At 47.8% G+C, this 25,390-nt stretch overlaps 1 protein-coding gene across 2 annotated transcripts in view; it reads left to right on the forward strand.

Annotated features, from left to right (window-relative positions):
• The window catches only part of AIFM1 (apoptosis inducing factor, mitochondria associated 1), a 28,353-nt gene extending 12,290 nt beyond the window's left edge, over positions 1-16,063 (forward strand). For both annotated transcript variants that reach the window (XM_005700378.2, XM_005700379.2), the window contains exons 5-16: positions 105-235; positions 1,725-1,815; positions 6,268-6,352; positions 6,936-7,012; positions 7,931-8,039; positions 8,790-8,897; positions 9,232-9,320; positions 9,770-9,910; positions 11,544-11,686; positions 13,144-13,268; positions 15,256-15,452; positions 15,791-16,063. In XM_005700378.2, coding sequence (XP_005700435.1) covers positions 105-235; positions 1,725-1,815; positions 6,268-6,352; positions 6,936-7,012; positions 7,931-8,039; positions 8,790-8,897; positions 9,232-9,320; positions 9,770-9,910; positions 11,544-11,686; positions 13,144-13,268; positions 15,256-15,452; positions 15,791-15,862 — 1,368 coding nt within the window. In that variant the 3' untranslated portion in view covers positions 15,863-16,063. The remainder of the gene's footprint in view (positions 1-104; positions 236-1,724; positions 1,816-6,267; positions 6,353-6,935; positions 7,013-7,930; positions 8,040-8,789; positions 8,898-9,231; positions 9,321-9,769; positions 9,911-11,543; positions 11,687-13,143; positions 13,269-15,255; positions 15,453-15,790) is intronic.
• Positions 16,064-25,390: the final 9,327 nt, after the last annotated feature.

The following is a 25,390-nucleotide window of genomic DNA, read 5'->3' on the forward strand; positions in this document are numbered from 1 at the left end:
TGTCTTGCTTGTGTGGTCCACAAGCACTTAGCCAACGTGAGCACTTTGACATTTGCCTCTTAAACAACTTGGCTGTGATAAGTATCATTATTTTGTGTCCAAAGGTACTGATTGTATCTGAAGATCCTGAGCTGCCTTACATGAGACCTCCTCTTTCAAAAGAACTGTGGTTTTCAGATGACCCGAATGTCACAAAGACACTACGATTCAAACAATGGAATGGAAAAGAGCGAAGGTCTGTTCACTTATGTAAAATGGGCCCAACCAGCAACTTCAGCTGGTTGTACTGTCTCTTCAGCACAGAGAGTAAGACAGGATTTAGCAGGAACTGCACACAGCACATAAGACAGGTGACTTGGCAACACTCCAGAGTCCACTGTAGTACACACTTAGAGCGAGTGTATAGCTTAGAGTGAACACCAGGCTGTAGTGGCAAGAGTCCTGGATTCTGTTAACCAGTGCTACCAATAACTGAAGTTATAATGTTGGCCTCTGAAGTACTCATGCCTCTGTTCCCAGGACCTTGTGTTAGACTTCGAAGAGCAGCTCAGCCTGTGTTGTCGTGTCTTCACACTTGCCTAGGCATGTCCCATAAAAGCAGAACAAAAGACACTGTTCTATGGCACTTTCTTTGACGCCCCAGGAGACATTCAGAATTGCAGGGATACAGTGGGAACGCTAAGGAAGAAACTCTTTATTAAAATCTTTGCATGAGAGACTTAGGAACAGATCAAGAAGCCCTTTCCTTTAAAAGGCTCCTTGGATCTCCTGGGTCCAGTACCATGTTCTTGGGTATCAGTTTTTTTCCTCGTTAATGGATCCCTTTGACACTGGACTAAATTTTATAGATCTACCTGCCTCCCTCACTCATATCATGTCTGTTATCAAGCAGGATGCATACTTCCAATTACGTGTGTATGCTTAATCACTTAGTTGTGTCCAACTCTTTGCAACCCCTTGGACTATAGTCTCCTCTGTCCATGGGATTCTCCAGGCAAGAATACTGGAGTGGGTTGCCATTTACTCCTCTAGGGGATCTTCTTGACCCAGGGATTGAACCCACGTTTCTTGCATCTCCTGCATTGGCAGGTGGATTCTTTACCACTGAGCCACCTGGGAAGCCCTCCAATTAGGTTGTTGTGCTCAGTCATATCTGACTCTGTACGATCCCACAAACTGTAGCACCCCCCTCAGCTCCTCTGTCCATGGGATTCTCCAGGTTACCCATCCCTTAATTAATCCCTCATAGACGGTATCTGCTGTTTGGGGTGAGATCATCTCAGGAGCTAGACCAAGTTGTCTAGTGATCAGTGCCATCCTGGACAGCTTGTGTGGGTGGATGTGAGTACCAGCTCCTCAGCCACTCCTCTAGTCCTGACTTTGAAAGGAACCTAAATGCAAAGCACGATTTCTCAACCTTGGAACTATTGACATTAAGGGTTGGATAATTTTTTGCTTTAGGGGCCTGGTCTGCATACTGTTTATGTTTCACAGCATACCTGGCTTCTACCCCCTAGATACCAGAACCATCCCTCCTGCAAAGCTGTTGGAGCCAAGAATGTATCCAGATTGTTCCCATGACCCAGATTTAGTACCCTTGGGCACCTACTTGAGAAAATATTCCTGAAAGCTTTCCGTGGTGGAACCAATTTTTTCTGAACCTCTGGGGGAAGTTGATAGCCATTCCATGTACTTACAACCATTTCTCTCTTTTCTCTCTACAGTATATATTTCCAGCCACCTTCTTTTTACGTCTCTGCTCAGGACCTGCCTCATGTTGAAAATGGTGGTGTGGCCGTCCTCACTGGGAAGAAGGTAAGCTAGTAGGCTGCTTTCTTAGTCAAGCTCCACCTATGTGCCCACAGGGGCAGCAAGGATGGTGACTTGCATTCCCACTATCCCTTCCATCTGTCTGTCACTGTAGTTCATCAAAGAAAGAGCAAGTCATTTTAAGGTTTAATATTGCCAGTCTATACTAATTAGTGTGTCTCCCTGGGGAAAGCACTGTCTCTAGCCTAGAGTCACAGGCTAGCTAAACCTTCCCAGGGAAGTCAGGTCATTGGGGATCATGACTCTGAGGCTGTTCCTTCTCCTGATTGGCTCCTCTGCCTTTCCTCCTTCTTTCTGTTTTTCCACACTAACATTTCTTTGGGATTATTGATGACAAGAGATTGACAAATGTATATTATTCAGGATAGTAAAAATAATTCAGGCATGACATCAGCATGGAAAATATTGTTGGACTTTACAAAGGTGAGTGCCTGAATACAGGGGTGGGCAGTGACTGGAGGGCGTTTAGGGTTCAGGGATGGTTTTGTTTGCTTGCATTTTGTTTTGTGTTTGTTAACAGGAGGGAGGTCTAGAGTGTGTCTATAAACTACTGGCAATGTTCCAGTAGAGAGGGAAGGGCTATCAGGAGGAGCAAGGCCCAGAAGAGATGGGATCCAGAACTTGAGTGGAGGCACTGACCTTTGATAAGGACAGGTTCATTTCTCCTATATGGGGATGTTAGGCAGAGAAGATGGATATGGGTTGGTGGATAAGCTGGTAAGAAGACTGTATTAAGTATCCCCTATGTGTAGCACACAGGCCCTGCCTTCTAGGGGCTAACACTATTAGGCAAAAATGTGAGCAGATAATCATAACATAGATTTGGAATAAGAAAGAAATTCGGTATATTGTGGGAATTACTAGGAAGTGTGCCCAGTATAATGATGGAAAAGCTTCCTGGAGAAGGCAGTCTCCTTCCATAGAATGGGGAATATGATGGAATGAAGTAGCATTCACCAGCTTAGAGAAAAGTGTAGAGCATTCAAGTGAAAAAGAGTAACATAAGCAGGCTTAAGAAAAAGACTTAAGAAAAGGCACAAGGGGGTGAAAAAGCATGTTTGGTGCAGGGAAACACAAGCAGCTCAAGACTGATAGAGCAGAAAGTTAAGGAGTGACAGGAGATGAGAAAGCAGGAAGTTAGGCAGTGGCCTGATGGTCGAGCTCTGTCGTGTGAAAGATCTTGAGTTTTATGGCATTGACCCTGAGGAGCTGTTGAGTTTTAGACAAGAATATGAAGCAGTTGGGTTGAATTTTAAGTAATCACTCGCTGTGAAGAGAATGGATTTCAGGGAAACAAGACTAGAAAGAGACCATTTCAAAGATTTTTTTAATAATCCATGTGAGAGATGGTGGGAGTCCACATAAGGGCAGGAGTGCTGATGGTGATTAAGAAGTAAGCACAGTATGAAAATGCCTTATGTGCATTTAATTACATCGTGGTGCCCTGCACAATCATCTTAGGAGGTGGGCACTATTAACATTTCCGTTTTACAGAGAAAGAAATGGAGATTTAAAAGAGGTGAAGTATCTTGCTTGAGATTACATAGTTAATAAGTAGTAGAGGCAGAATTTGAGCCCCAGATCTCTCTGATTGGAGAATTCTGATTCCAGAGCCCAAGCTCCTAATACCATCATTGTATAACTTCCTAACAGAAAGGTGATGAAGAGTAGGGAACAGACTAAAAGCATAAAGTCAAACTTGGCGGGGTGTGGTGGTGACCAATTGGAGGAAGAACATGAGAGAAGAGAGAGGCGAAGATGACTTTCTGATTTTCAGCTTGTGTGGTAGATGGTAGTATACCCCCACGTGAGAGAGACATTGCAAGAGGAAGACCTAGTTTAAGGGGGACATGACATTTCATTTTGAACTAAGTATGAACTAGAATATCTGTGTGGATATGCCCTAAGGGCATGTTGGATACATGACTGTAATGTTCAGAGTAGAATTCTGGGCTCAGTTATGGATGGGGAATCATCTGCATACGAGTCAGAATTGAGACCATGAGAGTAGGTGTGAGGCCCTCCCCCATGGAGAACTGAGGTAGTCATGCAGAAGAGGAGTGAAGCAAAGATGGAGCCCTGCGGAACCCAAATTTCAGGAAACAGGCTTAAGAAAAAGTGTCCTAAAAGGAGACTAGGAAAGAAGTATTAAAAGGGCAGGATGAGGCGAGCCCAGGGCCGGGGCCAGGGTTGGAGAGAGTTTCAAGAAGGAGGATGTGAGCCAGAGTATTACCATAGCAAAAGAATCTGCTAACAAAGGAATTCTAAGATGACCCATTACATTTAGCTGTTCAGATATCATTGTGAAGTTAGAAAAGTGGAGAAACTACTTGTTCAGAAAGTTTAAATGACAAAAGGGAGATGGCATTGGGCAACAGCTGGAGGAGGACATACATTGAATCAAAAGTATTCATTTAGGATGGGGCAGACTTAAACACATCAGTGGGCTAAGGTAGAAGATGTCACAAGAGAGATGGGGGAGTGAGCGGCTGACTAACAGGAGAGAGAGGAAGGGGTAAGAGTCAGGCATAGAAACGAGACAGAAAGGCCACCTCATCACAGTAACTGGAAGAGAGGACGTGAAGTCTGTATTCAGGGGTTAGGAGGGGGAACCGTTATGAGAAGCTGAGGAAGCTCACATCTAATGGCTTCACTTGTGTTTGCAGTAAACCAGGATACCAGGTGGGTTACCTGACAGGTTTGAGTCGACGGGTTGGATTGAGGAGGGAGCTTACCCAGGACAAATCAAAGGTGGCTAAAGTAGCTACTCACCCATCCCATCTGTTTATATCATGGCCCCCTGGACAGCTTGACTCGGTGCGCCTGTCATATGTTTCTAGCACTACCTGCACTGTCCTTATTAGAGCATTTCTCATGCTTAATTATAGTGTTTATTAAATTTATCTGTCTTGGCTTCTACACTGTGAAGGCAGCAAGGTATCTGTTTTTCTCAGCATTGTGTCCCCAGCACTTAGCACAGTACTTGACACGTGAAAGTGCTAGTTACTCAGTCATGTCCAACTCTTCATGACACCATGACTGTATAGCCAAGCAGGCTCCTCTGTCCATGGAATTCTCCAGGCAAGAATACTGGAGTGGGTTGCCATTCTCTTTTCCAGGGGAACTTCCCGGCCCAGGGATTGAACCCACGTCTCTCATATTGCAGACAGATTCCTTAGCATCTGAGCCACACCAGGGAAGCCCAACACATACTAGGTGTTTAATAAATATGTCTTGAATGAATGGTCTCACTGCTCATAAGGAGTGGAGCGGAGCCAGAAACCCCAGTCTCCCTGACTGCAGAACTCAAGCTCTTCATCATAAGGAGCAGGGTACATGGAAATGAGGGATGCTGGCAAGAGCACAGTTTGAGAGATCTACCATTGGCCCAGATTAGATGGAATGGAACAGCCCACTGGGTAAATGGAGAAAATCAGAAACAAGGAAAGGTGCCAGTGAGACTGAGGGAAAGCTAGAAGGATGGCAGACTGTGACCAAAGAGTGAGGTATTTGATGTAGAAGTTTAAGGGAGAGCGTTCGGATGTGGCTTAGAGGGAAAATATGAGCCAGGTGCCAAGGACTTCAGTGACTGAGGGGTGACCAAGAGCAGGCCGGATAACACTTGAGTTGTAGGGGATATAGGTCAGTGTCCTTCAGAGGGGATGAGGGCACGAGAGTACCTTGGAACCATCAGCAGCTATAATCCTTTCCTCGTGATGAGGAGGAATGTGAGTGAGTGAGCAATCTCTACATATAAGCTGTCCTGTGCTGGCGGGGGGAGCTCAGGTTTAGTGAAAGCTAGAAATTGGGAGAAAGCATCCTACAAGAATGTTAAGGATACGAGAGAGTTGTTAACAAAGAAGTAAGGGTCCCTGGACTTCGCTGGTGCTCCAGTGGCTAAGACCGTGCTCCCAATGCAAGGGGCCTGGGTTCAATCCCTGGTCAGGAAACTAGATCCTACGTGCCACAACTAAGAGTTTGGAGGCCACAGCTAGGACCCAGCGCTGCCACTTTTTTTTTTTTAAAGAAGGGTTCCAAAGAGCCAGGCAGAAAAGTCTGTCCCTATTCTCCATTCCCACAAATTTGGGCATGAGCTTTGGGACACTAGGAACTCACTGTGATGTTGGCCACTTAGGAAATTATGACTCCTTGAAGAAATTGGTACCAGTGATTAGGTTTCTTAAGGATCACCTTAGGTCAAGAAGTAACTCTTCTCATTGGGCTGATGACTGCCAGGTACAGGTTTTTTTGGAGGGTGATGGAAGTGTTCCAGAATTATATAGTGATGATGATGGCCACACAACTTGTGAATATACTAAAACCCACTGAATTGTACACTTAAAAATGCTGAATTGTATGTTGTATGAGTGATATCTCAATAAAAAAAAATTTAAGTGAATTTATCCCTCTCTGTGTGTGTATGTTTGGCGGGACCAGGTAGTACAGCTGGATGTGAGAGGCAATGTGGCAAAACTTAATGATGGCTCTCAAATAACCTATGAAAAGTGCTTGATTGCAACAGGTGAGTACTTCTGGAGATAGCTTCATTCCCCAATAGAGCTCCCTCGAGTTTTAGTGTAAAGATGTTTCTAAGAAAACTGAAACCCAGACTCTGAAGTGGATGTCTTCCCTTAGTGCAAAGCGTGGCTAGCTAACTACAAGCATCTGAGCAATAGCCCCTCTGGACAGTCCTTACTGTTCCCTCTGCTAAAGGCAGGGATGGCTATTGAAAAGGATTGCCTTTCCCTTCTTAGCCTTGGCCCTCTGCCCTGAAAGTGATATAACCTCATGGCTTCATTGCCACTTTCAACCAGAAATCAAGAGAGGGGTTTGAAGCAGTTGCTTCAACAAACATGACTGTGCTTTCTGGTGAATCCTCATGAAAAAGTAGAAGAGAATGGGGGCAAAAAGTGAGGCCTTCTGGCCATCTACAGGGAGGGTGGGCCCTTTGAGGAGAGACTCTAAAATCAATTTCTCAAAGGAAATTGATAAAAGCCTGCTGCAGGGATGAGTGGAAGGAAAACAAAGCCTTGTAGCGAGTTAATGCTTCTGTTGGGCCAGCTTCTGCTTGTTGGGCTAAAGGGTTTTTCTCCTCTGATTTCCAGGAGGCACTCCAAGAAGTCTCTCTGCCATTGATAGGGCTGGAGCAGAGGTGAAGAGTAGAACAACACTTTTCAGAAAGGTAATTGTCAGCTCTAGTGCTTTTGTCAGTTTTGAAGAGGTAGCATAATCTTGTGGCCCCAAGTACCCACCTGGGAATTGGGAGATCCGGGTTCTATCTATGGCTCTTCTACAGACTTATTATCTGGCCTTGAGCAAATCACTTCCTCTCTCTGCACCTCAAATACCTCACTCAAGAGTTTTGAGCTCCTGGGTGAAAAAGACATTTAGTGTTTTTTTTATTGCTTGTTATAGTTCCTTCCGATTTCCCTTCCACAGTTGTTTTTTTTTTTTTTTTCTTTTCTTCTGATGCATTTGAGTCATTGGAACTCCTTAGAGCCTCTTGGCATTTTTCACTGAAAATGCTATTGTGGAGACTTTGGGGAAAAAAGTTAAGAGTACCTAAGTGAAAAAGAGGAAGGAGTTGCTTCTTAACACCATGTTCTACTTATGAAAACTGAACATTTTCAGCCACTTCTATAGGTATTTGAAAAGATTTTTACTATCCTTTAAATTCTTAGTACAACAAGGTTTGTCAGCCTTGGCACTCTTGGCATTTTGGACTGGATAACTGTTTGTGGTGAGGGGATGTCTTGTGCATTGTAGGGTGTTTAGCAGTGTCCATGGATTCCACTCACTAGCTTCAAGTAGTACCTCACAACCCTAACTGTGACAGCCAAAAATGCCACAGACAATGTCAGATGTTCCCTGGGGCAGAGGGGGCATGCCTGTCCCCAGTTGAGAACTAGTTAATAGAGTGTTACATTGGAGAAAGAAATTTGCATCAATAAAATAGAAGCTGTAATTGAGCCACTTCATACAAGGAGAAGATTTTATGTGCAAATTACTGTTGTCAAAGATTTATCAGAAAATATTTCCTAGTGTTATCATTGTATACCCCTTTGGGAAATCAATGGATTAAACTGGTGTGATTCTACAGATCGAAGACTTTAGAACCTTAGAGAAGATTTCCCGAGAAGTCAAGTCGATTACGATTATTGGTGGGGGCTTTCTTGGTAGCGAACTGGCCTGTGCTCTTGGCAGAAAGGGTGAGTATTGGGGAGTGACCTCCATTTTCTTTCTCTGACCTTATAGCACATGCTTTTCAGAGATGCATTTGCCAGCATCAGTAGAAAGGGGTCGATTAAGGTTTACATGATGAAAAACTAATCATGGAGCTTAGCTCTGATGTGGGTCACCTTAGTGATTGAAAGGCTGTCATCCAAGCAGCTGAGCAGTGCCGCTTTCTTTCCTTTTCCTCTCACCTCTAGGCCAGAACTCCTGAGAAATAAAATATTAAGGGAAGTGAGTTATTAAGATGGTAGGGGCAATGTAGACTAAAGAACTGCATGTATCTTTGAACTGCTGCTCCCCGTAAAAGTCAAAGACTTCTTTCCGACACATGATGGTTCGCAGCTTGACTGATCTGTGAGTTCCAGTTCGAATATTTCATAGCAATCTTTTTTTTTTCTTAGCATGATTTTTCAGCTGTGTGAAATCAGAGCATCTTCTCAGGAACGTACATACTATTATTCAGAGCTTGGAAGGCACTTGTGTAAGCCTAGGTGTAAGTGCACTGAGTTCACTGTATGTTCCTGAATCCAGGGACAAGTTCTGGCACCTGTTGTGTTTGCCATGTGGATGGATGCCCTTGTGCCCTAGTGGCCCAGAAATGGGTGCTCCAGCCCAGGTCGCGGCCTTGCCCTGTGTGCAGTAGATGGCTATTGCTGGCCCCTTTACTTCTCTTCCTGAGATTGGCCTTTGCCTCCCGCTTTACCTACTCTGTTTCTTCTTCCCAGCTCGAGCCTCAGGCACAGAAGTGATTCAGCTTTTCCCTGAGAAAGGAAATATGGGGAAGGTCCTCCCCGAATACCTCAGCAACTGGACCATGGAAAAAGTCCGACGAGGTAGAGACACTCTTTCCATATGCTCCCACTCTTGCCTGGAGTTAGTTAGAACTGGCAGAGTTTGCTTCTTTGGGAACCCCCTGTACATAAGCTTTACCAGCTGCCAGGTGAAAAGTTTCCACCCTTCTCCTGTCAGCTGGCTTCATGTAGGTGTTATGAATCTGATGCAGGATTCCTGGAAATGCCGGAAGTGAACTGTGGGTGTGGGTGCCTGTGGCTCTCCAAGGCCACCTGTGTGCTGACGAGTCCTGGTTTTGTGGGGGATGCCTCTCGTCTGTTGTTGTGAAGGTGGTGGGCTCACAGGCTCAGCCTCAGGTCTCATTTGCCTTCACAGAGGGGGTTAAGGTGCTGCCCAGTGCTATTGTGCAATCAGTTGGAGTCAGCAGTGGCAGGTTACTCATCAAGCTGAAAGATGGCCGGAAGGTAAGGAGGGGAAGACAGGCCGCCAGAAGACCTTCCAACCCTGCCCTGCCCTGCCCTGTTTCCTCATTCTTACTCCTTCATTTGATACCCATAGATTAGTTGTCTTGGCAGTTGCCATTGACCTATCATAATTTTCTGAATGAACTGTCCTCTACTAAAATAAGAATGATGGGATCCAGCATAGACACCTGGGAACCATTTCCCATAGCCCCTTCCTGTGTGTGTCACACACTTTTGAGACCTAGGGTGGCAGATTTCTGTTCAGATGGAAGGGGGTATGTATGTGTGCAGGGGTGACACTTTATAAAATGGAACTTAGAACCTTTTTATCAGAGTTAATCAGTGATTTTTTGGTAAAGCCCCAATTTTTAATGACGTGATATACAGTTGCTCCAACCATAGGTATACGAGGAAACTGTGATCATTGACTGAATTCTTTCTGTCCTCAGGTAGAAACTGACCACATAGTGGCAGCTGTGGGCCTGGAGCCCAATGTTGAGTTGGCCAAGACTGGTGGATTAGAGATAGACTCTGATTTTGGCGGCTTCCGGGTAAACGCAGAGCTCCAGGCCCGCTCTAACATCTGGGTGGTAAGTGTGCGGGGATGGCCTGACCAGATGCAGTGCGTTGGCTCGGGCCTGGGCGCAAGTCTGCCTGGTGTTGCTCAGAGATTCAGCAGCAGCTTGCTCAAAAAGGGTCTCTGTGTTTGGAAGCTGAGGGTAGACAGCAGAAGCTTGTGAACTGTTCGGTTTACAGGATCAGGTCTGGCCTCAGGCCACAGGCTTCTGGAAAAGGAAGTGAATGGCGCGCATGGCCACAGAAGCAGGCCTCTCCCGGTTCCGCTGTTGGCAGCAGCCATCAGCATCCCCTTGATGGGCGTGTGTGCAGCTTTCAGACTGATCTGCTGTTCCTTTTGCCTGAACACGAGTCCCGTTTTGAAACATTCTCTGGAAAGGAAAATTACTCCGTTTTCATTTTCCTTGAGTACTATTTTTAGGTGTTTTTAAAAATCTGTTACAACACAAACAAGACTATAGTATGTAGGAACCATGAGGTAATTTCCCTATTGTTAGATCGTAACAAGTGTATTGTGTTTGATTATGGACTCTGCAACCAAGGACGTAGGAACTTTGAAGGGTGTTTTTCCCTTAAAGCTCTTTTTTTTTTTTTTAAAGATACATTGTACTGGATTTTTTACAATTGTTATAAAAGCCATACATACTCTGTATGGAAAACGCAGCCAAAAAGGAGAAAGGGTGTCCTCGGCAGCAATCATGGATATTTGGGTATATTTCCTTCCCTTCATTTCCTAGCACATAGGTATTTTTCTTTGTTGTAGACAGTCATGGCAAGTGTACTATGTATAAACCTTTGTATTCTTTTCTCTTTCACGTAACGTTCAAATGTAAGTTTTTTCCACATTGCTTCCAATTCTGTGAACAGTGTAATGACTATATAATACTCCATTTGGTGGATCTTAGAGTTTATCTTGCCACTGCTCATGTGTTGGATTTTTAGGTTGCTTTGGGGGTATCTGAATAGCCACAAAGATGAATAAAGAGTGAGAGAGCTAACATGCCACCACATCCTCCGTGAAGCTTGCCTTGTTCACCTCCAGCCAGCAGGGGGTTCTCTCTCTGCTTGAAACCCTGAGCTCACTCACTACGTTCCTCTTGTGTGGCACACCATCAGTGCAACAGTGCCACACCTTCCTCAGCGCTTGTACACTCCACGTGGGCAGGGTCTGTGTCAGGCATGTCATGTCTCTGCAGCCCAGACAGTATGATGCTCTGTACAGAGAATATACTCTGGAAATACTTGCTGAATGAATGAATAAATATTGAATGATTTAAAAAAAAATCTCACCTTGGAAAAGATTTCTAGGTAAGAGGCAGTCACATCTAAAAACTGGTTTCCACACAGGAAAAAATATTCTGCAAATCCTGGTTATTAAATACCCTATTTCTGCTAAAGGGCAGAACGAGAAGAAATAAGTGCAAGCTGGAGCATGCAGAACTGAGGTTAGCTTTGGGGAAGCATCTGATGTTTTTTTTAAAAATGGAAGCTTACCTGTTTTTGATACCGTAGGTATGTTTCCGACCTGTGGATGGAAAATGTTAGTTAACATCACAAGCATTTTTTTGAACCCCCAAAGTTTATGTTCTGTCCTTAACTTGCTTTTTTTTTAAATCATGTGTTCATGTAACATATTTGTCTCCAAAGGCAGGAGATGCCGCATGTTTCTACGATATAAAGTTGGGTAGGAGGCGGGTAGAGCACCATGATCACGCTGTTGTGAGCGGAAGATTGGCTGGAGAGAATATGACTGGAGCTGCTAAGCCGTACTGGCATCAGTCAATGTTCTGGTAATAGTTTTGTGCCTTGAGGACTCAATCGGTTAGAACACAGAATTAATGGAGCCAGAATCATATGGTTTGGTTTCCTGGTGGGCCAGTTAGCTTCATACAGAGGGTAAAAAAATTGCATCTCATGTCCGTGCATTCTACCCCTGAGCCATCTTCTGGTAAAAGGGTTCCATTCGACCTAAGTTTGAACAGGTGAATGAATGGAGATGGCACTAGAACTTCTGCTAAAATAGCTCAGAGTTGGAGCTACAGTAGGTAGGGCAGAAGTGTGCTCTTAGATACAGACAAGTATATTTTCTTTGTTCTTTGCTGCTGACTCTCAGGAGCCCAACCTACTGACAAAGACAGCCCACTCATGTAACCCTTAAAATAAGCAATTCAGAGTCAGACAAATATAGGCAGCTTTCTGGATAATGAAAAGTTAGCAATGGATATTTCTGAGTACTGGAGCTGGCCCTGTTTGGCCCGCTCTCATCTTGTTGATTTGAAAGATGGCATACATTAAAAAAAAAATAAACTTCAAGGTTTCAGAAACCTCTAAGCCATTTCTGTTGAGAAAATTCTCAGCTGATGGGAGTACATTTCAGGATGATCACACACAGTTTCATGAGTGGGCAGCAAAACAAATAATAGATGGATCTCGGGGCCAACATGTATAAGATAATACACTTAGGAAAAGAATAGCTCTACAATTATCAGTTTCCGTGAACAGAATCCAAGAAGTCATTGTAGACTGTTCCCTGAAGACACCAGTCCAGTGAGCTTCTGTGGCCAAGAAGATAACAAAATATAGGGCCCCAGAAACAAAACAGCTCAAGTCGCTGAGATGATTACGAAACCATGGCGTGCCTCTGCCACCAATATTCCATGAACTTCCTAGCATGAGGATGATAGGAAAAGTTTCCAAGAAGAACAAAGAAAATAAAATGACCAAGTGAGCCAAGGTGCCTCTGTATAGAAAGCATTTCAGCTTTGAAAAAATGAAAGCTAAGAGGAAATAATATGATACAAAGTAAAGTAAGGAAGTTTATCAGTTAATAAAACCACAAAATATCTCACATTCTGAGTTCCATAAACATGGAGCACTCTTTAAAGTTTCAAAAAGGCAGCTTTGAAAAGAGGTAAAGGGAAGTAGTGAATAGTGAATGTGGGGATGCCATTCTGCCCCAGATGTGGTGTATGGTATAAACACACGATAAATTTTTAAGACATATAGATTGCAGTATGAATATGCGATATGCATAGTGGCTTGTTAAGGAAAAATAAAAACTGTTTGGGATAGTCGTGCTTTCTCACAGTTGTCCCCAGAGGCCCCAGCAGGCAAGAGATCACTTTGAGATTTCTCTTGCCACCAGGTTCTTTGGTTGGCACAAAAGCATGGTTGTTGTCTTAGAGAAAACATTCTGCCACACCACTCTTGACAGTCCTCTGACAGAATACCTTCTCTCCTTCCTCAGGAGTGATTTGGGCCCTGATGTTGGCTATGAAGCAATTGGTCTGGTGGACAGTAGCTTGCCCACAGTCGGTGTTTTTGCAAAAGCAACTGCACAGGACAACCCCAAATCTGCCACAGAGCAGTCAGGTAAGGAAGCCCAGCCTCTTCTCGTGAAGAGTATTGAGAAGCCGTGGTCCAAATCCTCCCGAACAAGGGCTTTCTGTATTGGCCAGGGGGAACCTGTGAAAGCCGCTCTTCATGGTGTGCTTTAAAATACAGCAGACCCAAAGTCCTTACTCTTTAGTGGTCTGAGAGCTGGTAAAATCAGGTGTCCTGGTCAGAGCATAGATGGATACAGTGGGTGTTATCCTAGACTCTGGACGGTAGGTAACTCAATGACTCTGGAAGTCTAGTTTTTCTGGATGGACCAGGAAGACTGGTGTGATGAAGAAAACTTGTACTTTTTCAGTGCCCCCCCTTTTTTTTTGCTTCCTGCTGATCCCAAGAACGAGGCCCAAGAACCTTAGTGTGGGACCTGCTCCGTACATTGTGCCTTGGACAGTGAAGAACTGGGCTGAGTAGTTCTTCCATACTCAGTCATGTCTGATTCTTCACGACCCCATGGACTGTACCCCGCCAGGTTCCTGGGATTTCCCAGGCAAGAATATCGGAGTAGGTTGCCATGCCCTCCTCCAGGGGATCTTCTGACCCAGGGATTGAACCCATATCTCCTGTATGGGCAGACAGATTCTTTACAGGGCCGCCTGGGAAGCCTAGGTAGTCCTTAAGCTGCCTCTAGTTCCAGTTGTCAGATCGAAACACCCCGTTTCCTTTAGACAGGAGGCAAAGAACATCTCTCTTGAAATGAATGTCTCTCCCACACACATCTCTTTCATTAACTCCCAGGCCTCTTCTCTCTCCCTTCGTGACCTTGGCTGAAGTTATTTAACCTCTGTGTCCTCCTATTAGAGGCATTTTAAGGACAAATTGCTCTTTAAGAAGGAGAAAGCAAGATATTATATGGATATAAGGGTCTTGTTCATGTATAATCTAAGTTATTACTCCTTAATTTGGACCTCTCCTGGGAAGTGGATCCCCGGAGGAGGACCCAGGGGCTTATAAACTGCAGGTCACTGCTCTGTCCGCTGGGCAGTATTACCTGAAGCCTGGTTCTCAGAAGACAAAGTACCCTCTCCCCAGGCTGCTGCTACCACCCCACCCAGGAGGAAACACTTGCACTACGGTTTTTCCCTTTGGAAGTGCCTTCTGCTTTGGCCAGAGTGTCTCTAGTGGTGCTAAGAGAATTTTCTGCCATAGTGGCAGTGTTCTGTCTCTGTCCGAAACATTAGCCACTCAGTATGACTCTTCAGCACTTGAAATGTGGTTAGTGCAAACGTGCTACGTTGCTTCAGTCACATCCTAGGAATTTCCCAGGCCAGAATACTGGAGTGGATTGCCATTTCCCTCCTCCAGGGGATCTTCGCAACCCAGGGATCAAGTCCGCATCTCTTATGACCCTGGCACTGGCAGGCGGTTTCTTTACCACTAGCGCCACCTGGGAAGCTCAAGAAGAAAGGCTTCCCTGACCGGGAATCAAACCCGAGCCTCAGTGGTGAGAGCAGGGAATCCTAACCACTAGACCACCAGGGAGTGTTGGGTTTCACAAATGAACCGGTTTGGCAAATGAGGAACTGGATTTTACATTTTTTGTTCAATTTTAATGAAAATTAAACTTCAATTGTGAATTAATTTTAATTAGGATAACTATATGTTCCCAGTGGCTATTGTACTGACCGTAGCTCTAGGATGTTTCTCAGAGGACAAGAACAAGTCTTCTGTAATTTGAAAAAGATACCAGGAAATATCCGTAGAGTCAATTTAAAATGAGATAGAAAGTTTGGGGTCAGACTGACCCAGTGCCCAGCAGTTGGCAAGGAAGAGCTTTTGTTGGCTCTGTCAGTGGAGAGGAGCTGGAGAAGACCAGTGTTTACTGAGGCGGCATAGAAAAACAAATCGTCTAGAAGCAGCCTGAAGCAGGTGTTGAAAGATACTTGCCTTCTAGAATTTCCAAGCGCATAACAAGTGACTTTGTTTTACTTTGACTTTGCTTGTTTGTTTGGGGGGTTGGCCACAGGCACTGGTATCCGATCAGAGAGCGAGACAGAATCTGAGGCCTCGGACATCCCTGTTCCTCCCAGCAACCCTGCAGTCCCCCAGGTCCCCACCCAAGGGGAGGACTACGGCAAAGGTGTCATCTTCTACCTCAGGGACAAAGTGGTGGTGGGGATCGTGCTGTGGAACATCTTCAACCGGATGCCAATAGCACGGAAGGTAGGTGCCGGCACAGCTCTGAGAGGAAGATAAGGGTGTGGGCGGAAGTCCCTCCTGTGACTTCATCAGCTGTCCTGCCATGCACTGTCCTCCCAGGTCAGATTGAGCCTGAGCAGAACAAGATGTCACCTTGGCTCAGGAATGTTTCTTTCTTTCTTTTTTTTTTTTAAAAAGGAATGTTTCACTCAGGACACGGTTGGGTGGCCTGGGCATTAGCATGTCCTCACTTGGGCTTTGCAGAAAGCCCTTCCCACAACTCCCTCCTGGTATGGAGTGGGGGCTGGCCTGGCCTGCACACACACAGGGTGAGTTAGACTCCTTGTTCCTCTGTCCCTCAGATTATTAAGGACGGTGAGCAACATGAAGATCTCAATGAAGTAGCCAAGCTCTTCAACATTCATGAAGACTGAAGCCCTCACCCTGGGTAGCAGGCAGGCCCTTGGCTGTCCCTGAGGACAGCTTAGATGAGTAAAGGAGCATTTTTTTTTATTCAGCAGACTTCCTCTGAATGTATGGGTATGAATGATCAAGTCCTTTGTGAATATTTCAACCATGTAGGCAAATTCTTAATGTTCACATCATTAAATAAAACCTGATTCTTCTAAATTAAATTCTCTTCTCTTTGAAAGGGAGTGAGTGGGTGAAAGGAGGAAAGCTGTGCGAATGAGAGAGCAGGCCAGTTGGAGCCATTCCTGAATAGACCATCTTTCTCGGCCTCCTTCTCCCTGCTTCACACTCTCAGCTTCTTTCAGTTTCCTGAACTCCCTTGCCCTCCAGACTCTGTACAGACCTGCTATGGCCTCTTCCCGCAGAACTTGACCCCTCTCCCCTCCTCTGGGGAAAATCACCATCTCTGAAGACTTTCCTGATCCTCCCAAGCCTGTTCCTTGCTTACATGTCTCCCTGCTGCTCTGCAGCTCCCTGGAAGCCAGAACTCAGGCTTTCCTGTCTTCTCACGGTTCTCTCTCCAGAGCTGGGCACAGGGCTCATAGTAGGTGCTCAGTGAAACATTGAATGAGCACACACATAAACATGTGGACTCAACCCTGCTCTACCTGGGACACCTCCCCTGTGTACCCCCCAGCCCAGAACTGAATTGGTCGTGGGAGGGGAGGACAGAAAAGACATTTACTGCAAACAGAAACAGAGGTTCGGAGACTGGTGCTTCAGGGCTAAGCTTGGAGTCTGACTCATGGAGGGATCTTGGTCTCTTCAGCTCCTCCACTCACTGTCCCCCAAACTAGAAATTGCCCTCCCCTATCCCCGTTTAACTCAAATAGGCTTATAGGCATGCCTCACCTTATAGATGATTTCCTGGGAAGAGCAGTCAAAGTTTCAGAAATCAACTCATCGTTTACATTTCAAATTACTTAACTTTTAAAAATCAAATCTTAATTTCTATTAAGAGGAAAGTTTTACTACTTTCAAGAGTCCTATTGGGAATCTTTCTCTAAAGAGAAAATAATTACCAGGCTGGATTTTGTTATCAATATTGGGTTTGTTTAAAGGGAGTAGCAGCTATAATGAAATCCCTTCTGGACACTAGAACGGGACACGTGTGCACTTTAAGAGTTAGCTGCACTAGAACAGCTTCTTGCCATATATATACACGTTTAGTGAAATATGATCTGAGGTATGATATACCTAAATCCATAGGTAGAAAACTCATCTCGTATTCTGTGAAACGGGACTTATTATATAGTAATTGCTGCTTACAGAGATGGTACCAAAACACTGTAAGATCCTGAAGCATTTCACAAATCATTTTTTAAAAGATCAAATTGTGATTTGCCTTGTTTCATTGTTAGATGCAGTTTAGTCTAATTCTTTGACAGTTGCCATCCTTGCATGGAATGTCATAATAATCCAGTTAACTAAAATGAAAGGATCTGTTCTTCTATTCAGTGTTCATTGAGTACCTACTAGGAGCCATGTAGATGGCAGAATAGGAAGATGGAGAAAACATGGCTACTTCTCTTAAGGAGCTGCTGGTGGCAGTGAGGAAAGCAGACACATGAACCCAGAAGCATAATATAGTCAGTTGTGTCCACAGGAAGATACAAAAAGTCCTGTAGACACGTCAAGAATGGAGATCAGCCAGAGCACCCGTCCTTTGTCAATCGCTGCTGCTGGATCACTTCCTAAAGCATCACTTGGTCCACGTCCCCCCACCCTACAGCCTATGGACCAACATACACTGACTTCCTGTCATTAGTCATATCAAGTCCTGACCTCAGCCCCCTCTGCCCTGCGGACCATCTTTGCACATGCATGCACGCACACACATAAACATCTGGTTTATCTCCACTTTTAAACTTTTGTTTGTGCTCTTCACATCTGAAACACCGCCCCTGTTCCTTTCTACATATCTAAATCCTGCTCATCTTTCAAGGCCCGGATGAAATCCCACCATGGTGACGTAGTACCAGCTGGACTAGTGCCCACACATGATTTCATCTCTGAATTTCAGTTGCACTTACTGCCTTTGAACTTGATTGTCCTTTAAGTAGTCTCCTCATTATTAGTGTTCACTCCCTAAATTGGCTGTAAGCTCTCCTAGAGCAGATTTTTTCCTCAGGATGGAGACAACGTTCCCTATCCCCCCCCTCCCCCGAAAACCCTGGCAAAGTGCTGACCAAGTCCTTGGTTGCTGGATGATGCTAGATAACGAGGCTTATTGTAAAAGTGAGCCTCTGCCTTGGGGCCTCAGTTCTCTGTAATCCAGGTTATCAGACCTCTGTTACTTCACCCACTGCTACTTAGCCCAGGATGTGTTTCATCTGTCTGGGTCTCCAAGGATCACAAGGAACAAATCCAAGGACCAGTTTCTGAGTACAGACAAGCAGTGCCAGCTGAGGTTTGGCCCTTGATAGCTGGCCTGTGATTAGCTGGGCCACAGCACAGCGCAGAACAGGGCTGGTCACACCCTGTGAAGTTGGGGCTCTGCCAAAATATCAAGCTTTTGGGGCTCACCCACTTGACCTCAGCCTCGCTTCTCTTTGCCATTTTACAAATGATACCTGGTGGTACCTCGGCCCCACTTCAGGATGGTGCTGACACTTCCCCGGCCACCTGTACAACACACATGGTGAGAGATGTCCTCATACTTGAGCTAGAAAGATGGACCTGAGGGGAGGGAGTGTGTTTGATTGGAAAGGGGTCAGAGTAAGCCTCTTAGTGGAGGATGAGGTCAACATGTGGGACTTTCTTCTTGTTCTAATCAACAGGGCCTGTTTTGGAGACAAGAGGCTTAAGGCAGAAAGGGATGGGGGTGGGGAACCCACAGTGATCTAGCACAGGCTGCTTCCTTGAAGGAAAACCAACAGCTCCTCTAGAGACCCGTTTATACAAAGGAACTCTCCCCTCCCTTCCACTACTGCCCCTTCCCGTTCCCGCTCCTCACTCCTCACAAGTTTGGCTGCCACAAAATCCCCTCTGCCCTTCCCTGACTCCACCTGAAGCCTGGCACTGTTGCTACCCAAGAGATTGCTGGGGCTCCATCCCAGTGCCCTGTGCTCTGGGCAGAGGAAAAGTCCTGCCAGCCCCAGAGGTGAAGTAAGACCGCCTCTGGCCTCTTTCCCATCTTATCAGGGAATTTCTGGCGGGCACCGACACATGTAAACAAAACCACACACAGAGACACACAGCCCAGGCCAGTGATGACGTTCCCCTGCCTGGCTGGTTCTACAGATGGGTGTGACTAGGTCAGAGTACAGGGAGGGTCTGAATATTTAAATACTGGACTGCCAATTCCTGGTTGGAAAACAGGGATCATCTCAAAATGAGCATTTTGAGAAAGAGAAACACAGCCCCTGATACCTGGAAGCTGGCCTGGGACTGTCAGCAAGGCCTTGGTGTTGCTAAAAACTCCCCACTGGGCCTGGGTGTGCTGTTGAATGTAAACAGGCTCACGAGACATTAGCAGCATACGAGGCCATCCTGACTATGGTGGATGGAGCTGAAAACAAGACTATTCCAGAATCATGTGTGAACAGGGGCAAAAAAAAAAAAAAAAAAGCCAAACACTGCCCAAACCACAGAAATGAGCAAACACCAACCTCCATCCTGGCTAATCCAAGTGACGACTGCTTCCTTACCAATTACAGATTGAGCCGCACTCCAGTCTGCCCTCCTATTGGATATGATTTATTCAGTAAGATACTTCCTGACAGCATCCAATTCAGAGTAAAGCCTGGCTTCCTTAACCCCTCCCCCAAATCACCCAGCCTGGCCTGAATTCGACAAGTCCTTCCAAGCACCCTCTTCCTGAGACACCCCACGGGTCCCCAGGGCGCACACCCTCCCTCACTGCAGCCTTTGGCTGGTAGGTGTTGACAATTTCGTGGTAGCCAAAAAACCTTCAGGAGGCCCTCTGTGAGTTTTGCCTAGTCTCATACTTTCTTGAAGATGTTTCCTGGTCCCAGTGGAGTCTCCAAGGTCTGTGTCAGTTGGAGAAGCCCAGGAGTCACATCTGGTGTGTGGACAGAGCTGCCTGGCTCCCGGGCAGGTTCCCGCCTGTGCTCTCGTGGCATTTGCAGTGCAACACAGAAATGCTTCTGAAGGAGCACCCAATGTGGGTGTTGAATTTATGAATACATGCATACATACATTTGTAAATGGATTTACTGGTCAGCTAGCAAACATATGGCATAACTTACTGCATGCTGTGGGACAACAGGCCCCAGAGATAAGATGATGACTAATATACAGTCCCTGCCCTCAGTGGCTTTATAACCTAGTGGCAGACAGACTGGTCATCGGGAACCATCAGTGCAACAGAGGTGCTGGGAGTGCAACGTGTGAGTTCACATCAGATCTTCATCACTCCTCGGATTACTGTTCTGCTTCCATCTACTCCAAGCTTTTCCTCTACTGACTGAATCATGGTTCTTCCTCCATTCTCTTCTTGTATCTTCTCTCATCTCTAGGAATAGAACATGAGTCTGTTTACTTAAACTCTCGGCAGCCTCATCTGTAAAATGAAGGGAAACAGATCATCCCTCCACCCTCAGCTCTAACCTCCTGTGTATGGAAAAGTCTCTCAGATGCTCACCCAGGACTTCCTTCAGCTCTCCACAGACTCACTTGCCTTTCATCTCTAGGGTCTACAGCAGATGCTAATGGGACCCCAAACCCTTGGCAAATGTTTCCCCACATTGCTTCTGCTATCCCTTTGACTCAACAGATTGTTTTTGTGGTTGTTCTAGGTTGAGGCTTATGACTTAGCAAGTTACATGTAATCGACATAGCAAGTTACACCTAGACCTAGGCCCCTAGAAATTGCTCCTTGCCTGATATGCTCTCCATGGAGAGTCTGACAGCCTTAAAACTGCTTCATGAAAGGTGGCATCCTTTAGCCCCTAAAAAAGGCTGGCTTCAAGCCCAAAATTGCCCCAGGAAGGCTTTATGGTGAGACTGTTCTCAGCCATGATCCTAGCACTATGTTCCTACCCAACCATTCAGTGGCTCCCCATCCCCAACAAACACACCCTGCAGAGCTGGCTGGTAAAGAGCCACCTTAACCAAGCATCTTTCAACTTGAGGCTGAGATAATGAGCGCAGAAAACCCCCTTCATGCCACATAAACTTCAAGTCTCAAGACTAGTTTGCAGGCCCCCTTTGCTCGTTAATACATTGCCATTTCCACATCAGCCATGGCCTTGGCAGAGCCCTGCCCCCAAATGCAGTGACAAGTGGGCCAGGAAGCTTGCAAGCTTCACCACCCAACCCTTACTGTAGAGACAAAAGGAAACTGCATACAGGGTAAGAAAGAAAATCAGCACTGTGATTTTCTGGGTGGGAAAGGATGCTTAGGGCTTCCCAGTTGGTGCTAGTAGTAAAGAACCCGCCTGCCAATGCTGTAGACTTAAGAGATGCAGGTTCAATTCCTGGGTTGGGAAGATCCCCTGGAGGAGGGCACAGCTACCCACTCCAGTATTCTTGCCCGGAGAATCCCATGGATAGAGGAGCCTGGCGGCCTATAGTCCACTAGGGTCGCAAAGAGTCGGGCACAACTGAGGCAACTTAGCAAGTACCTAGGTACACATGCAAATAATGCTTAAGGATCTCTGTCTCTCCAGAGGGAAAGGGGAGCTTTAGGTGTTTCAGAGCAGGCTGCAGAGCCCTGCCAACTTGAAGCCTTCCCTGGCCCAGGCCTGAGGTCCTCTGCCACCTTTGTTGAAACTAATTTCTGGTCTCCCACTCTGGTGGGAGTCCTCAAACTAGTGGCACAGTGCAGGGGCAAAGACTGGTGGTGAAAACAGGAATCCTTGGCCTCAAAGTCACCCCCAACTCAGCCTGGCCTGCGCCTGCACGAAGTCATAGGAGGAAGGCCACAGCGACCTCTCAGGCATTTGATCAGCTTAATGGACGAAGGAACCTGGCAGGCTATACAGTCCATGGGGTCATGAAGAGTGGGACACGACTGAGCGACTTCACTAATGCCCGGGTCGAGGGTAGCTCAAGGCTCAGAGCACTCCGCGTTTGTCCCCTTGGTGGCGCCAGCCCTTGTGCTGGTTGTTCACGGGAACAGGAGGTTCCAAAGAGATTTCAGCCTCCAAGCGAACTCCCCAGCCTGTCCTGAAGCCCCGAGGCCTCCTGCGTGAGGTGAATAATTGCCAAAGGATACCCGGATGGGAGTTTTGCCCATAGTTGCAAAAGCGCACTTCCCTCCGGGGCAGCCCCAGTGCACCCCAGAAGAGCGGGGCGGGCCAGGAGGAGCCAAGCGCGGAGGTCTTCACGCGGACTCCCGCCCGCCCTTCCTCTCGCAGATACCCCAACAGGCCCCTCCCTGGGAGTCCGGAGCCGCCCCCGCTCGCCCGACGGGGCGCAAGGAAGGGAGGGAGTTGCGGGAAAGAAGGGATGGCGGGGAAATTTCAAGGGGTGTGCCGGGGACGGGGGAGGATTTTCATGAGTCAGCGGATCGAGCTCGGTGTGACTTCACTGCTTCGCGAGAAGAGGTGCCTGGGGCAGGAGGCCGCAGGAGTGGAAGGTCCGAGCGCCGGGCGGGGCGCGGGACGGGGCTAGGCGCTGGCCAGGCCGCTCGAGGCCGGGCGGCGCCAGGAGGCAGCGGGCGAGCGAGGAGCGCTCGGGGCCGCGGAACCGACCTCTCCCCTCTCCCCCTCCGCCCGCTCGGCCCCCTGTTCCCGCCTCGGCCCAAGACGTGGCGCGCGCTCCGCCTGCAGGTGGCGCTGCAGAGGCTCCCTGGGCGCACTGCTGGGGTCGGGGTGGAGAGCTCGGGCCGCCGCGGGGAGCCCAGGGGTGCGGGGCTGGGGGAAGGCTGAAGGGGCCGCCACGACCCCACTGTCCCTCGGGCCCGGCGCTCCCACCCGAGCGGCGGCAGAGTCCAGAGAGCCGACCAGCAGCGCTAGCGTCCAGGCGTGGGGCTGTCTGGTGCGCGCTTCTTCAGGGTCCCTCGGGCCACCTCCTGGGCCCTGCCGAGCTTGGGGAGACTCGCCTCCAGCCAAGAGACCGCGGTTTAGGGGGCAGCGTTTGCTCTCCAGGGACGGCGCTCTTGACCCGCGGGCAGTAGAATGGAAACTCTGAGTAGCGTCTCGGGCGTTAGGAGTGGGTTTCCCTGAGCAGCCATCCTCCAGCCTGGCTCCCATGAGACCAAGGATGCGTCTTCTGCAGAAGGACAGGCTGTGGCCGGGGCTGGGGAGCAGTCTGAGACAGGGCTCGTGCTGGAGGAGGGACACGGGCTCGGCCTTGGGCTGGATGGAGGGCGACGGTTAGGGAGTCCGTGCTTGTCAATCCGGAATTCAGCAGCTATGTAAGAAAACCGGCCAAGAGGCCCATCTGGAGCTCAGACTTGCAGCCTCGACCTCGGTTGATCGAGCTTTGTGCCCTACCTCTGTGCAGGCCCTGAGCTCTAGAAGTCATGATGCCGCTGACCTTCCCGTGTCGGTTCATGGTTATGTGGTGGCTGGTTAGTTAACATATTGAGAGATCAGGGCACAAAAATAACCTGTGGCCAGACACCTTCAAGCTAAAAAAAAAAAAAAAAAAGCTGTTGGGGGGCGCAAGCCTTACCCTTTCCAGAGGCTCCAGTGGCTGACTTTTCCCATGATACAACTTTACATTTAAATGCCTGGGTAGAGTATGTCTCCCTTATCAGTACAAAGATGTACACACTGTGCCCTGAGCTAGGGGTCTGGGTGGGTCTTGTCCTCTGTCTATCAGTACAGCTCCCCTGCTTTCAGGATGTCCAAAACCATCTGAGAAAGTTATCTAAGGATTTTCCATAAAGAAAAGGAAAGGGAGAAAAAAAAGAAAAAACCCCAAAGGATCCTAAACATTCCCAGGTTTCAATGTGTGCCAGGAGAAATACCGTCTGTCTCCCGCCCAGACCTCAGAGCCCGGGCCTCCTTCCTACAGGGCGGTGCCCAGCTATTCCTGGAAACCCCCTCCTTTCTACCAACCCCCTCCCCAAGGTGTCTCCTCCCAGAGCACGACCTAGGAAAATGATCGTATTGTCCAAGCTTGATGTCCCCTGTCCCTCTGTCTGACCTGCTGCAGTCCTCAGCCTACCCCCTCCCTTGATGCCCGCATACTGGCTTCTCCTCCCCGAGCTAGTGGGGCCTCTCCCTCCAGCCTGGCCGTGAGCCCCACTAGGTGACTGGGAGAGGATCTGATATACTAATTTGTGTTAATGTGATAATGGGTGCTAATGGGGTCACGTGCTAACCACGGCCTCAACCCCAAGCCGGGGCTGCAGGAATGGGAATTCCAGGCTGACTAATCTCCACGGCTGGCTGGAGAAGGGGGAGCGTGGGACCCGGGACCATCCCAGCGTGCTGCCGCTTCGAGCTGCCGCCTCGGTTTCAGTTTCATCCTTGGCTGACACTTTCCTCCGACGAGAGGAATTGCTTTGGTTTCCCTCCAACCCCTCTCCCCTCCGCGCCTCCCCCCCTTCCCTTCAACTGCTAGCTTCCCTCAGCCAGCCCTTCGCTTCGTGAGGGGAGAGATGGGAAGATAATTTGGCAGCGATGAGGAAAAAATGTACACGTGGACACCCTCAGATGCACAGGCTCACACACCACACTGCCTTGCAGACACACACATGCACACTCCCTCCACAAACACACACGCGTGCGCGAGGGGACTTGACACACCCAAGAGTTGAGCACATGTGTATGTACATGTGTGTGTGCGCACACACGCACATCAGCCCCAGTTCCACCCTCACTCTGAGGGACACACGGACTCACACATAGGCAGGCAAGGCCCTCCAGAGACCCATCCCACATACAGACCCACACACACACTCACACACTCTCACACAGAAACCAGCAGCAGCAGCCCAGTTGGATGGCTTCCTCAAAAGAGGGCTGGAAAGTTTGTTTGCTGCCAGCGAAGGGGCCTAGACATTCCGTGAAATGACTCATACTGCACCTTTATAGACATTAAATGTTGTATTTTTCTGAATTCAACAACAACAACAACAACAACAACAACCCTCACCCCCTGTCCTGGGGGCAGGGTGGGTGAACTGAGGAGTGCCTGCAGGCCTCACGCGCCTCCATCTAGTGTCCAGCCTGTGGCTCAGGCTTGTCCTCGCCTCCCTGTGGGATGGGGCGACCTTGAAAGGGCAGAATCCTCTACATCCTGTTACAAGCCTCAGCCCAGAACCGCCCCTTGGCAGGATGTGCAGTGGGTGACATTGGGAGCTAAACCCCCCTCATAGCATCTCCCCACCACTCTCCAGCATGTCCAGTTCTGAGGACCTGGAGTCAGGCCCAGTGTCCCCACTTGGTGTTCCAGAACAAGACTTTCCTTTTCTCTCCCCCGCATTCAAGCACCCCTGCCCTGTGCTCGCCTGTGTCGGTCCTTACTGCCCTCTCCCTGCACAACTCCAGGGGGCGCCATTCGGCATATATAATACCAACACCCCATGTAACGTGACTGGGGCTCCCTCCTCTCTCCTGAGCCTCCTTTCC

Source organism: Capra hircus, unplaced genomic scaffold (genome assembly GCF_001704415.2).
Source record: "Capra hircus breed San Clemente unplaced genomic scaffold, ASM170441v1, whole genome shotgun sequence".
Taxonomy (NCBI): Eukaryota; Metazoa; Chordata; class Mammalia; order Artiodactyla; family Bovidae; genus Capra; species Capra hircus.